The sequence below is a fragment of the Pinus tabuliformis genome, chromosome 3_1 (assembly GCF_031772625.1).
Source record: "Pinus tabuliformis cultivar Carrire ecotype Pingquan chromosome 3_1, CPIR1, whole genome shotgun sequence".
Taxonomy (NCBI): domain Eukaryota; kingdom Viridiplantae; phylum Streptophyta; class Pinopsida; order Pinales; family Pinaceae; genus Pinus; species Pinus tabuliformis.
This window is the reverse complement of record NC_142301.1, coordinates 7,607,268-7,622,416: the sequence shown is the minus strand read 5'-3', so window position 1 is coordinate 7,622,416 and position 15,149 is coordinate 7,607,268. Positions and strand designations below refer to the sequence as shown.

At 43.9% G+C, this 15,149-nt stretch overlaps 1 protein-coding gene across 5 annotated transcripts in view; it reads right to left on the bottom strand.

The window, feature by feature from the left end:
- Positions 1-15,149, bottom strand: part of LOC149185505 (Tetrapyrrole (Corrin/Porphyrin) Methylase) — a 326,245-nt gene that overhangs the window by 49,305 nt on the left and 261,791 nt on the right. For 3 of the 5 annotated variants that reach the window (XM_089410709.1, XM_089410710.1, XM_089410713.1), the window contains 2 exons: positions 11,995-12,087; positions 11,295-11,468 (listed from right to left, as the gene is read on the bottom strand). In XM_089410709.1, the coding sequence (XP_089266835.1) occupies positions 11,295-11,468; positions 11,995-12,087 (267 nt within the window). The remainder of the gene's footprint in view (positions 1-11,294; positions 11,469-11,994; positions 12,088-15,149) is intronic. The other 2 variants (XM_089410711.1, XM_089410712.1) reach the window with 1 other exon arrangement.

Below are 15,149 nucleotides of genomic sequence, written 5' to 3'. Positions count from 1 at the left end.
GTGTCATCCCGCACTGGTGCAACACTCCCGTGCTTCTCGCACTGTTGCAGCTTGCTAGCCTTGTGCTGTCCTGGGAATCCTGCACTATAGCTCTCTCTGCCGCTTCATCCGCATCCGTCTCTACCCACATCAGCCAGTCCTGCTACTCCTCTTTGGCGCTCCGGTAGCAAGGTCTAATCCAAGAGACTGGGTACCTCGAGGATCCTACCCCTCATCGCCTGTAGTCCGCCTGACTACAGCTCAATGTCTCCCCACTTCTGCTCAAGTGGTGCATGTGCACTCGTGGCACAGTCATCGTCTGTCCCCACTTCCTTCTTTGCCCTTGCTGCCTTAGTCTCGGAAGACCCTCCCTTACTCTTCTTCCTTGGACACTAGGTCGCATAATGACCCAGCTCGCCCCAATGGAAGCACTTGATCTTGGAGAGATCCTTCTTCTTCCGCTTTCTTGCTTTCCCTCAGATGCTAGGGCAACATCTTCCTCCTCTTCCTTTTTGACTCTGATCCCCTTACTGCTTCTTCCTGCCTTCAACTACCGTCTGATCTCTTCTTGGCGAAGAGTCGCCCACATCTCATCCCAAGGTGGAAGTGTCCCTCTGCCCAGTATACTCTAGACAAATACCTCCCTGGCTTCTGAGACTGCATTCAGGGCTGTTCTCACCATCAATTCCTGATCCGACGTGGCTTCTATGGCAATCAACTGATCTCGGATCTTATTCAGTCCTTCGAGGAAGGTGTCAATCGGTTCTCCCTTCTTCATCTGATATGACCTCAACTGATTTTCTAGTAACATTCTTCTCTGCACAGAAGTATGCTGGTACAATTTCTTTAGGGCATCCCACATCTCATTTGCCATTTCCTTCTCAGCAATGTGTGGTACTACATGGCCTTTGACCCTGTCAAGGATGATGCTCTTGGCCCTCGCCATTGCCTCCTCGTACTTTTCATTCTCAGCTAGGTCAACTGGGATAGCTATCGTCTTCAAGGCGAAGTGCTTGACACGATTTCTGTCAAGTACGGATAAGATTTTGGCCTTCCAGACTGCGAAGTTTGATGCTCCGTCCAGCCTGTCCTGGTCTCTTACTCCGTGTAGTGCCATGATGCTCTTCTACTTCCCTCCTGGAAGTTCTCGATGTGACTCCCTCTGAGTCTCGATTTCCCTCCTGGAAATCCTTCTGTCGATGTCGAGATGCCCCCTACTCTGATCGTCTATGCAACTGCACCACTGATCTGGATTTCTCGGCTAGAAACCCTCGATAGCAACTCCCTCCTCTTGGCCTTGCCCTGTCAGGTACTGTTCTGACTACAGTACCTCACCAACTCCACTCTGCAACTTTCCCACAGCCTCCTAAACCCCAGCAACCTGAAGGTGAGAGCTCCTAGGCTTTGCGCAATCCCAGCACCAGCAACCCGACCTCCTCAGCCAACTGCGTCAGCCCTCCTAGCTTTTGCGTGGCTCTGCGTGAGTCTCCCTTTGCCTCCCTTAGCCTCTGCGCTGCCTCTTCCTGGCTCACCCTTGATGACGCAGGCACTGCGTCACCCTTCCCTTGTTGCTGCTCTGCTAGAAACAACGTCTGTCACTCGAAACAACTATTTTATGTTGCTATTGCTTCGCTCCGCTGATGTCCTCAGTTCTCCTGTGATCTGCAACCACGCTTTAATACCATGTTGAAGTTTCTAAGTCTACCAGTTAGCAACCCTCCATGCACTTTATTGATTTATTCCTACCTACTTGTTCCATTACTTAACAAGTTATTCACAATGTAAATACTGAAAATAAACACTAGCGCATGCTCAACATATTACAGATCATCAATTGAAGGAAAAAGAAACAAGCACACAAAATGACATCGTTATTTTTGGACCAATGTCCCCGGAAAAACCCAATGCGGGAAAATCGGTGCAACTATCTGAGGATTTTCTTATTAAGCAATTTCATAGTACAATCTGGGTGCCAAATCTAGCTTACCCAACAGAGAATTTCCTTGGAAGTAATACCTCTCAGTCTAAGACAAATGTCCTGGCTGAAACCCCAATAAACCTTCCGGTAGATCCTCAGCTCCAATCTGCCCCAGAAACCCTAGCGTCTGCCTTTATGGACAACGTCAGCCTCTCTCTTCCCAGCGCTAGCCCTGCATCACCCTGAATGGGCCTGCGCTAGCCTTAGGAGGCCCTACATCAGCCTTCTCGCCCTCTGCATCAGCAACACTGGCCTCTCTGAAGCATTGCGCAACTCCTGGCTGCCTCTGCATGGCCTTACGTGAGCCCTGGCTGCTACTGCGTCACTCTATCTAGCTCCTGCACTGATCTCCCGACAATAGCTCTGCCTCTTTGTCTCTCTATACTCAATGCCCTCAGTTGCAACTCCGATCACTGATTCTATCTCTCTTAGCAAACCCCGCTCTAGAGAGTAGAATCACTGATCATCTGGTGTGCTCTCCAAGTGACCCTCAAGCCTCCTCTTATACTTTTCTCGTTGACATATCAACGGCTGAGATTAAGTCCCTAATCGACGGATAAGATTAAATCAGGCTTGATCCATGTCTTTTGGACCATTCTAAAACAGTTTTATATTAATCCACATTAATATTATAATTTCCCTAAGTTTAGACTTAGGGACTCCATTAAAAATATTAATTATTGTAATATCTCCTAAACTATTTAGAATCTATCCAAACCCTTTCTAGGTATTGGAGATCTTATGTTCCCCAACCTCTCCACCAAATTTCGTGGCTAGAACACATCCGATGCTACTAAAAATCAACACAACCATCGCCACTGGTTCGGCTGCCCGCCCCCTGGAGAATGTGTCGATACAATGTCGGGAACCCGAATACATACTGGACAACAATCTCAGTTGTACACGGTATCCTCTACTCATGCATGGTCTAGAGATGCCCTGTGGAAAGAGTGAAACATGTCTCCCCTGTGACCAACTCCCTAGGCATAATATCAGTGACGAATGATATGCCATCCCTGTCGGTGATCACCTCATCCCTCGACCTGTGGCTGTCAACTCGTGCATCAACTCGATGCCCCCGCTGAGAAGTCTCCCCTCTATCGCACCAAGTGTCATCCAAATATCTTGGGTGAGCTCCCCGTCCCCTGCTGCTCGTGCCCAAAGTGTCAAAGGACAACAACCAGATCGCTCGTTCCTATAAGTGACGTAGAAGAGGGTTAGGAGTGTGAGTCCCCACGGATACCATCAAGTATCGCTCATTTGTGTCCCCATCGATCCTGGGTGAACTACACCCAAAGGTATGCCTGGTATCTCCGTCCATGGGTGTCCCTGGAGGCAACACTCCAAGACCTCGTTGTGCAGCACCATACGCCTCTGCATACCATCGATCATCCCAGTACTCCTGGACATGCCACTGTACACCACGACCTACCCCTGTACACTGCTGGATACCCTCAGCTGCAGCTATGCCATCCTATACCGTCCAGCTTCCTACCAATGTTCCACCAAGGTTCCGGGACGAGGGGGCGAGGGAGCGAGGGGGCACGGGAGCGGCCTATGCAAAAGCTCCCTACCATTTTTTAGGAAACGTGGGGGAGCGTCAGGGTCTTAAAAATTTATAAATATAAAATATAATTTATTAATTGAGTCCACTATGACAATTTGGTTTGAATTGAAAAGCTGCAAAGCATGATCATTGATATGAATATCAGTTGACATTATCCAAATTTATAATATCATATAAAATAATAAATTTAAAATTCTAATTCAGCTTGGTCAAATTCTAATTTAGATTTTGGTCAGACAGAGGGAGAGCTTCAGCTTGATAAGGTAGCCACTGAATTCTGTGAAAAGGTAAATGAACAGATCGGGAACACTGCATTGGCAGTAGAAGGGGCAACTACAATGGGTTGTCCAGCTGTATTGGATCCAACAGCTAGAAAGTTTGTTATATTATATATGATATAGACAGTACACCATATACTGAAAGAAGAGTTTTAGTTCCAGGAGAGATGAGAAGATCACATGAAAGAGTTTCTGACAGTTTACTATCAAATGAAATTGACTGCAGGATGACCATCTGTGAACCAACTTGGGTGACCAACGATGGCATGGATAATTTGTCTACCTTATTAGAGCAATGCCATGCAGTTCAAACTTCAAACTAGCAGTGTATTTCAGGGGTGAAAATAATTTTCAGACCTGAGAATTCAAGCTGAGCAACTGTGGTCTGTGTAAATTTTGTAACTGTATAAATTCATATATAACGACAGTTCCTGAGATTTCTTGCTGCCCATAGTATTTTGTCATGCTTGCATTAAACGCATGTTAGTCTATAGTCCACCCAATTATTTCCCACATGACATAGGTGCTGCTTCCATAGTTTGTATGTCAAATGTCATTCAAATTAAAAACACAAACTGAATGTCTCATATTCTTTGCCTGTCACTCCAGTTATCTCCCCACTGTAATCCAGACATCACTTGAGAAAAAAAGGAGAAGTTTTAAAAGGGAAAATTCATGTACGTGCTATATGGTCCAATAAATTTCCATGATACTGACCCTCTAAAATAACGCTCTTTGAAACCAAAAGACAGCACAAGACGTTATCCCCATACAGAACATGAGTAGCTTTGTACCACTTTAGGTCTATTAAATCATAAACTATAAGCAAGGCCATTTTTTTGGGAGTGTGGGGAAACGTCCCCTACTCGTCCCCAAGTCCCCGGAGCGCGGGGGAGCGAGGAAACTAGACCCCTAAAAGGGGGGGGGGGGGGGGGGGCGAGTCCCCGTGGAACACTGCTTCCTACTTGTGTCATTGCACCTGTCACTCCTTGCATGTACTCACTGTGATGTGAGGCATTCCCACTCTGCAACACAATCCAACACACCACCATGCATCTCCATGCCCACCTGTAGACCACTGCTTAACGCTAGGTTCTCCCACACATCCCTGGATATGATGGCCTAGAGCTATGTCTCTACGTGTCAGGCCACACCCGATCAGTATCATCACCTCCTCCATCACATCATTATCCTCGTCGATGAATGGATCTTACCTCCAAATCCCCCCTGAGGGATCCGAGAAGTGACTCTCCCTATGTGTCAGCAGTGATGCCACCACTGCTCCACTCCTCTGCGTCCTTTGTGCCCTGCACAAAAGTGAAGATCCCTCAGCTCCATGCAAGGCACTGTCTAGTGGCCTGCCAATGCCACGTCCCTCGACAAACTCCTGCCAGAGTATGCTGATCACCCATTGATCCCGTGTACAAATGTCATACCAAGAAAACCAAAAGAGTCTATGCATTAACTGGTCGGCCACTGGTGCTGACCAAGACTCCCCTAGAGAATATGCATGCTCAATTGTTAGGTCAACTACACCATCCCGTTTGTAGTCAACTGGCATACATGGGAAATGATAGGTAGTCCCTCCCAGATCCTAATGCCAGTCAGGGCTTCCAGCATCCCCAGTGCTCGGAAACTCCGTTTGAGCTCCACTTGGGTCCACTACCATCTCCATAGTCCACTCCACTGGGTACCAACTCAGAATCTCCCGCCACCCAACCCCAAGAGAGGGATCGAATGCACGAACTCCCACACATAGAACAACCTCAACATATGGGTGTTGCACCCTGTGCAACTCATGTCGTCTCATCTCACTATCCTAGTCAATACATACAATCTGACTAGGTAGCTCTATCTCCCTCTGTCCAATGGGCCAAGGTAACCTAACAGTGCTTCCAACCCTGTCTATGTATGCCCAAAGAGGGTTGCTCTCACGCTCCAACATGCACTCTAGCTGCACCAATAGGGAATCCAACTGCTCCCCAACGTGAGTCAATTTGGCCGTGGACTCGGCACAAACCGCTCTCATGCCCTCCAACTCCTCATTCTGCTGCAAAATCGCCTCTCGCACTAACGCGGCCTTCCTTTTTAATGCTAGAAGGTCGGCCTGAAACTGATGGAACTGTTGTGGGCATCTATCACCTGTAAACTCAGTCATGACTCCAGATACCTCAACAACTGTTGGCATCTCGTCCAGGGATGGCACCCCCTCAATAAATGGCTCTATGTGAGTAGGCTCTATCCTCTCCACTAGGGTGTCAACTGGGGCTATCAAAGAGGTCTCTAATAAAGGTGACTCTGGCACCACACCAGGTATATCGATGTGCTCCTCACCATCCTCTGGGCTCTCGGCATCATGCTCAACGTCCTCCTCAGGCTCCTAATATCTAAAGGCGGGTCTCCACCAACAAAAGCACCCCCTGGTCTCACCCTCTAACCGTCTTTGTCTTGTCTACTCCTTTACAGGAGATCTGGTGCCCTGATCTGGTCGACTTTCCCCACACAATGTAGATGGCTACACCCCCACGACCTGCTCACCTCTAACGTCTTCGTTGTAAGAGTGAGGATGGGTTTGGTCTGTCACCCTCCTCAACTGGGCCAACCTCTCATCATCCCAATGAATTCTACCCCAGAATTTCTGCATACTAGATGTCCCTTGAGCAATGGGTTTGTCTCCGATTTCACCCATCACTATGCACTCATGCCCAAAGCTTCCATGATCTTCTAGCTAATTTCCCACAAGTGGGCCAAGATCATGCTCTAATACCACTGTAATGTTCCAAATTTAAATAAATAGTGATGTGAAAAGCAAAAACGATTTACAACACAAATTTAAAAAATCAGCAAATGCTCATAAAAACTTTGGAATTAAGAACCAGCTAAGTCATTTTATTAATCAATGGAGCAAGTACAATAGTATGGATGAATGCACCCGGGCTTGCCTCAATGGCAAGCGTAACAGAACCTAGGTGATAATACAATGATCTCAAATGCTGGAAATGACTGCTCCTCTAATGCTTTGCGCTGCCCAGAAAACTTCACTGCTTCCTGGAAAGGGGCTGCAAGAAACTCCTCCTTCGGTGCTCAGAAAATGATGAAACTTTAGCCACAAACTCCTTGGCCAAAACCCACAAAAACCCAGAATTGGTTTGGCCAGATTTTGACTTCTCAAAATTGACCCCCAAGGTACCATTCAATCCCCATTAATTTTACACAGTCTGCTGCAAAGATATGGCTTAAAACCCTACCTCCGATGCTCAGAAAATTATGAAGCTTTACATTTGGGATCCTTGTCAAAAACCCAGAAAAACCCAGAAAGAATTTTGGTTGGTTTAAACCATAGTTTTAAAAACCGGTCTTGCTAACCGGTTACCGGTCTAACCGGCCAGTTAGCAAGCCCACTGGTCGAAACCGGCCAAAATCCCAGTTCAATCACCCATTTCGCCAATTTTTGCCCTAAACCGATGCTAACTAGCCGGTTTAGGATGGAACCGGCCGGTTTTGTATCAAACTGGCCGGTTCCGTCCTAAACCGGCCGGTTAGAGGCACGCCCACCGTGAGCCCAAAATGTCACTGAATTTTCTGAGTTTAGTATGTTTTTTGTGCGTTATTTCGTCAAGCACTTCAATGGCATGCCGCTGTAGGTGTAAATTTTTGCTTGTTCAATTTATACATCAGCATATTGGGATAAGAAGGTATAATCAGATTGTAACCAGCAACTAGAATGACACCTTATGCTCAGAAATAACACAGATTGCTGATATAAATCCCACCTTGGAAACCTCCCAGATATACCCTGTAAATTTCTGATTTTTTGTAGTTTACTTCTGTGAATACTTTCGTCAAACCGTTGGTCTACTAACTGCTCTAGATGCCTTCCTAGGTTCTTATTACATAAAGCCACTGGAAACCGAAATAGATGCTAATGAAGTCGCTTCAGAATATCAGATTCACATTTATATTGAACTCAACCAATATCAATGACACTAATGTTCACACTGACAGTCAGTAACTACTCTCTCTGATCTCATTGAAATATAACTTCAGGAATTACACAGAAATCTTTATACACCCATATTCATTTCAGGTACTTAGTAATTTGTGCAAACTAAAACACAGTGGAGAGGGGAATTTGAGCAGCATTGTTTTTGGACTTTATAGGCCATTTAGAGCCTCATTGCTTATGTATTTTGCTATTTTGTCGATGATATGTATTGCACTCAGTGCCATTTTGATATATTCACCTTTACATGGTATATAAATGAGCAATCTTTGCATATTTTGTCTCTATTGGCTTGGAATCATGGTTTTAAATCTTAAAAATAGTTTTGTTTCTTTAAAAATTAATTATTTAATGTATTTTTTTAAAACCGATTCGTTTAGACCAAACCAGTCCCAGTTAGACCGGTTCCGGTCGGTAAACCGGTTCATTAGGTGGACTGGTTCGGTCACCGGTTCCGGTTTTAAAAACACTGGTTTAGACTTATGAAATTCGACCCCCTTGGAGCCCAACCTCAGCTGCAGCTGCAAAACTCGGCCTGTTGGAAACTGCTTGTAAATCCTCTCGAAAATGCCTCCAAAGTGTTGAGCCGACCCTTGCTATTCAATCCCTCACTTCTTGGGTGAGCTCCTGGCCTAAGATACCTGCTACCAAGCTCCACGAAAAATTGTTGAGTGGCCTCTGCGCTGTCCCCTAGCCCAGCAATTCGAACTGTTGGAATGTTGGCTCTGTTGGCTGTAAAACTCAGCAAGAATGTTCCTCTATTGCTGCTATCTCAGCTCTCTAACTCTCCGGCAAACAATCTGATCTCTGCTGACCTCTATCTCCCTCTGCGTATTCTCTGGTTGCCCAGAAATACACTCCCTGCTCTGCGCTGGTCGGTGGTGCTATGTCACTGTCCCGTAACTCTTGAAATCCTTGTAGAATTGCCTCTCCAGGGTAGGCACGGATGGTTCCCCAAAGTAGAGGTTGAATCTCCTGCTTGAGAAATTCGTGGCTAAACAGCTGGTTGACTCAGCGAAACATCAGAGTGAACAATCAAGTGATTTTGTTTGCAAGATGTATGAATGAATCCCAAAATGAGAGCTTCTCTCTCCTTATAACTCCTTGGGCCTCCCTTGTCTCATGTGGACCCCTCCATCCACCTATTCGATTTTCCCTCCAAGCTATTTGAATGGGCCAATTCGAATTCCCATATGGTGGCCCCCACATTCCACTAACAACCAAATTAAGTCGAATTGCCTCCTAAGTCCCTAAGTCGAAAATGATGGGTTCTCTTCCTTAGCCAAAATTGTGCAAAATTGTGTAATAGCACCCTGTTACAAATGTGTTTGAGAAGGGACATGACAGAAGGAGGTCGACACCGATGACGATTGTGCCATGAGTGCTCATGTGCCTCTAGAAAAGAGGTGGGGAGACATCGATTTGTAGTCGGGAGGACCACATACTAGGGGCAGGATCCTTGAGGTGCCCAAACTTTTCGATCAAATCCAGCTACGGGAGCCCTTAACGACAGTAGCATGATGACAGGTGTCGAGTGGAGCAAAGTGTGGTGGAGCAGCAAGGCAGGGCTAGAGTGCAGAGTTCTGTAGCAACACAATAGAGGTTGCAGCAGTGCGAGAGGCACAGAAGAGGTTGCAACAGCGCAGTGGCAATAGAGGGAGCACGGGTTAGCAGCAGAGGCAGGTTTAGCATCATGAGGCCCCCCACTGACTGGGATGTCGGTGGTTGGGAGAAGTCAGTCACTTCTCAGTAATTGAGTTGCATTGTAGCAGTTAGCAGTGGCAATGCTATGGGCAGAATGATGCAGCGCGTTGAAAGGGAGTTGCAGTACAGATGTGGCAGTGGCAGTGGCAGTGTCATGGGCAGCAGTGCAGGGAATGTGAGGCAGCAGGCCAAGCATCAAAACAGGTACCGATGCGGAGGATCAATGTGATGTTTCTATGATGAAGCATTACCAGAGCACATTCCTCGCTAAGAGGGAGTGTTGATTTTTGGTAGCATCGGATGTGCCCTAGCCATGAAAATTGGTGAAGAGGCTAAGGCACATGAGATCTCCAAGACCCAAAAATCGTTTGGGGAAATTCCATCCAGATGGAGAGATATTAAAATAATTAATATTTTTAATGAGACCCTAAGTCTAAACTTAGGAAAATTAAAATATTAATGTGTATTAATATAATATGGGTGAGAAAGTTTTAAATAATGAGGATCAAGCCAGATCTAATTTTAGTCGTTGATTAGGGACTTAATCTTAGTCGTTGGTTCGTCAACAGGAAAAGTATAAGCGGAGGCTTGATGGTCAGTTGGAGATACACCAAGTTGATCAGTCAATTCGATTTTCTAGGGCAGGGTTTGTTGAGAAATTGAGTTAGTGATCTGTTGCAGCGAGGGGCAGCTCGGCAGAAAGCCGAGAATACATAGCAGAGAGGCAAAGAAAGTGTCGGACAGACAGCGCAGAGGCAGCCTAGGCTGATGCAAAGGCATCCAGAGCTAATGCAGAGGCTTAGAGGGCCAACGCAGAGGATGCAGGAAGCCAAGAAGTTGATGCAGACAGACGTAGAGGCTAGCAGAGCAGACGCTGGGCTGAAGGAGCTGCGTTGTGGTGTCTCTGTGGGGGCAGACTGAGAGCTGAGAGGCAGACGCAAAGCCGTAAAGGGTGACGTAGTTCGTGGAGGGTGACGCAGTTCCGGAAGATAGCTTGGAGCAGCTTTCGCTGTCCAGCGAAGGAACAATGGAAGTTACTATGGGACCAATCATCCGGTTGCTGATTAGCCGGAATATCTATCTCTAGAGAAAGGTACTTCTATCGAGATAATCTCTAAAGGGTGAGCCATTTCTGGCAACATGGCTGTATTCAAAAATCTGCATAATAATAAAACCCTCATATCCGCTGCACCGGTTTTCCCACATTGGGTTTTTCCGGGCACGATTGTCCAAAAATAACGATGTCCCTTGTGTTGCCTCAATTTATTTCAGTTGCTGATCTGTATGTTTGTGAAGGCTGCAATTGTATTTATTTCGATATTTATGCATATAAATAACTTGTTAATGTAAAGAACAAGTAGGAGATAATAAACCAGATATTGCAGTAGGGGTTTTTGATGTGTTAAATTCAAATTTTCACATATTTTTCCATGTAATGATTCTATATGTATAAATGGTCAGGTTTATGATATCAGGTAAATAATGTATGTATCCTGTAAGCTACTCACAAGGTCTCGCCATTGCAGATTACTTAGATGTACAAATTTCAAGAATCCGCATTTTAACAAATGAGAATAAATAAAGGAAAAATAAAATTATTTAAAACAGAAAAAAGGCCTATAAACATTTTGTTTCATGTCATTTCCAGAAAAAGCAATGTGTAAACCAGTGAAGATACTTTCTAAATTTATAATAGTTTCTTCTCATAGTTTCAAGGCAAGTTATAACACCAGTGAATCAAAATTATAATCCATTTCTGGATATAAAAAAGTTTGGAACCATCACCTCTGATAGACTATGGCCATTTGAGAACAAATCTTGCAGTTGACTTTCAAGTTCTGCTTCTGTTGGAGCTTCAGCAAAATTGTCTTCAGACCCTTCAATCACTAAAGTTATTTCTCCCTTGAGATTGCGTTGTGAAAACTCAGACTTTGCTTCTGCCAGTGTACCGCGCCAAAACTGAAATGCAACAATACATTGCACAGATTACTTATCATATCTCAAAGATTCAGGTTATTTCGTAAGTTCATTCAGATATTGAATACAAATGCCCATTAAAAATCCCAGCCACCTTATACTCCCTATCAACATTTCTCTTTCAAATTCAGTGAAGATCAGCCCTTACTCAAAGACAGCAAAGATACCTTTTACAGTGTTCCAGAATAATTTCAACAAGATAATCTTAGGTCCAAGAATATCACCACATCACCATTTATCATATACAAGGGAGGGGTGAAATAGGGCCGTCATAATCTATATTTCACAAATAATTTGGGATGGGAGGACAGGTAAACCTGGAATGAAAAAGGGGGACAGCTGCAGAAACCCCCCCAATTCCAGGGGACAATGGGGGATACACAACATAGGTGACTCCAAAAAATTATTAAAAAAATAGATTATATTTCTTTTCATGGATAGATAATGATCAACCATAAATAAACATGCATAAATACAGGTCATAAATGTTACATTATTACAAACATACAATAATGCATCCATAGATCACTAAAGTTATTTCTCCCTTGAGATTGCGTTGTGAAAACTCAGACTTTGCTTCTGCCAGTGTACCGCGCCAAAACTGAAATGCAACAATACATTGCACAGATTACTTATCATATCTCAAAGATTCAGGTTATTTCGTAAGTTCATTCAGATATTGAATACAAATGCCCATTAAAAATCCCAGCCACCTTATACTCCCTATCAACATTTCTCTTTCAAATTCAGTGAAGATCAGCCCTTACTCAAAGACAGCAAAGATACCTTTTACAGTGTTCCAGAATAATTTCAACAAGATAATCTTAGGTCCAAGAATATCACCACATCACCATTTATCATATACAAGGGAGGGGTGAAATAGGGCCGTCATAATCTATATTTCACAAATAATTTGGGATGGGAGGACAGGTAAACCTGGAATGAAAAAGGGGGACAGCTGCAGAAACCCCCCCAATTCCAGGGGACAATGGGGGATACACAACATAGGTGACTCCAAAAAATTATTAAAAAAATAGATTATATTTCTTTTCATGGATAGATAATGATCAACCATAAATAAACATGCATAAATACAGGTCATAAATGTTACATTATTACAAACATACAATAATGCATCCATAGATCAAAGATTGTATACCATGAATCATGATAAATGTTAAAAATTTCTACTTATAACTTCATATATTTATGATAATGATGCCTGTTATTGGATTGTTTCTGTTTATTTATGGCCTGGAACACCCATTTATGAAACCCAAATGGTAAAAATAAACACAAGCTGAAAAGCTTGCTCTTCCAAGCCAAAAATCTGTCCTCCAAGACAAAAACAACCACTACCACAGAAAAACACTTGTCCTCTTGCTGCCCAGTGCTCTCTGCTTTTAAATAATATCTTTTAGAGTTTGAAGGCTTAAAGTAGTGACATGAGCGTTGTTACCCGCCAAAAAGTGAGACCCATACGAGAAATTTTTTTCCTCCTTGGACAGCCAGCCAGCCAGCCAACAGCCTAGTGATCAGCACTTGACATGATGTCATGGACCCTCCACATATATTCTGCGGTCAGATTTCTTTCTCCCATCCAGCATTCCTCCTCGAAGGAAGGTGGGTCATCAATCGGCAGGTACTTTTACCATTTTGCAATCATGTGCTTTTGCTTATTGTTGTGGGGAATACTAATATGAATCAAGAGGTGATTCAGATGATTGACTGATCTTGATTGTATCCTTGTTCCCTCACTTTACCTAGGTGGTTAGAGTGTAATATCCCCAATTTCCTACATCACTTAGCAAATGTTACAATTTTGATATTGGCAGCGATTTTGGAAATTTTGTGACGCGGGAGGTTGACGAAAAATGGGGTGGTAGTCTGGAATTAGACTACAGGTTAACTTTAGAACCAATCAGTGGAACTAGAATACCATGAAGAGGTATGGCAGCAAACTCTAGACTACGAACACATCCCGTTCAGATGCCGTAGATGTCATGAGTATGGACACCTATTTAAGGAGTGTCCAATGAACCTAGAGGAGGGAGAGAACAAGAACAAACAATAGAGGAAACATCAAGAAGATAAGGAAGGGTTTCAAGAAGTGAAAAGTAAGAGAAGACAAGCAAAAGAAAACCCCAACGTAGGGAAAAAAGAATATCAAGCTCAGCCGAGCAGAACAAATAGCTTTGAAGCGCTGCAGGGAGAAGAAGAAGAAGAAAATGAGGCCCAAACTATGGACTATCAGGAAAAAGGAAAGGAGAGAAGTTCGAGTCAAGGCAAGCCAAACCCCAAGAGGAAAGCCCAAAGAGAGCTGGCAGAGAAAGAGGAGAAGGAAGATAGGGAGAAGATGGAAAACACCACAATGGAAATTGACCCAAGCAAGGGAGAGGAATTAAGCATGGAAGAAGAGGTGTTGAGGAAACTGTTGAATGAATGGAGACACCTAGATGAAAGATTTATACCAAAAGACCAAAAAAGACTATACAGAGAAACATTCCAACAGTGTCAAGCTAAACAGGGGCAAGGACAGGTGGAGATGGCAGAACAATTGGGGATGCATCAGGACAACTCCCAAGAATACTCAAATAAAATGAAAGGAGGAAAGAAAAGAGGTCGAAGAAACCTATAGGAATCTATACAGATTATGGGAGAAATGTTGGTGAATACAGGCAAGGTGGTACCGCTATCAACGGTATACCAACAAATAAACAAAGTAACCCAATGATAATTACATCTTGGAATATAAGAGGCCTCAATAGTAGAGGCAAACAGAGACATTTAACTGAGAGGCTAAGAAAGAAAAACCTCAACTCATGCTGCTACAAGCTACAAGAGGGAAAATAGAAAATATATTAAGTAAAATAAAACCAAGGTATGAATGCATGACCATAGATACGAGAGGTAGCACGGGTGGAATAGCAATACTATGGAACCCAGCAGAGATCACAGTGGACTACTGGATAGGTATGAAGAGAATCCTCACGGGGCGGTTTCGCCTAATAGGAAATAGAGAATGGTTCCTAGTCTCTGCAGTATATGGCCCTCACATTCCAGTGGAAAAGGAAAATTTCCTCCAAAAGAAGCTTAGCCAGCTACACAATGAAAAACTTTGGCTGGTAGCAGGGGACTTCAATTTAATAACAACAATAGAGGAGAAAAAAGGGGGACTGCGAAGAGAAGAGCCGAAAATGGAGAAATTCAGAGATTTACAAGAAGAACTAAAATTGGTGGACATCCCAACCATAAATGGAAAATATACGTGGAATAATAGAAGGGGAGGGAGCAGACAAATAGCCTCTCGACTGGACAGATTCTTGGCAACAAAACACTTCATTAGCAAAGATATATTCTATGAAGCATCAATTCTTCCGTGTCTAGGGTCGGACCACTGGCCTATTAAACTCGAAGTAGAAATGAATCAAGGAAACCAAAATAGACCCTTTAGGTTTGAGGCATTTTGGCTAAGAGAACCAACCCTAGTAGATAAAATGGAGTGGTGGAATGAGAGTGAGATAGTAGGGAGAAACCTGATGCATGCCTTTCAACTCAGACTTAAAGATCTAAAAGGCAAAATAAAGAAATGGAATAAGGAAGAATTTGGCAACATACAGAAGGAACAGGAGTTAATCCAAACAAAGATGAAGGAAGTACAAC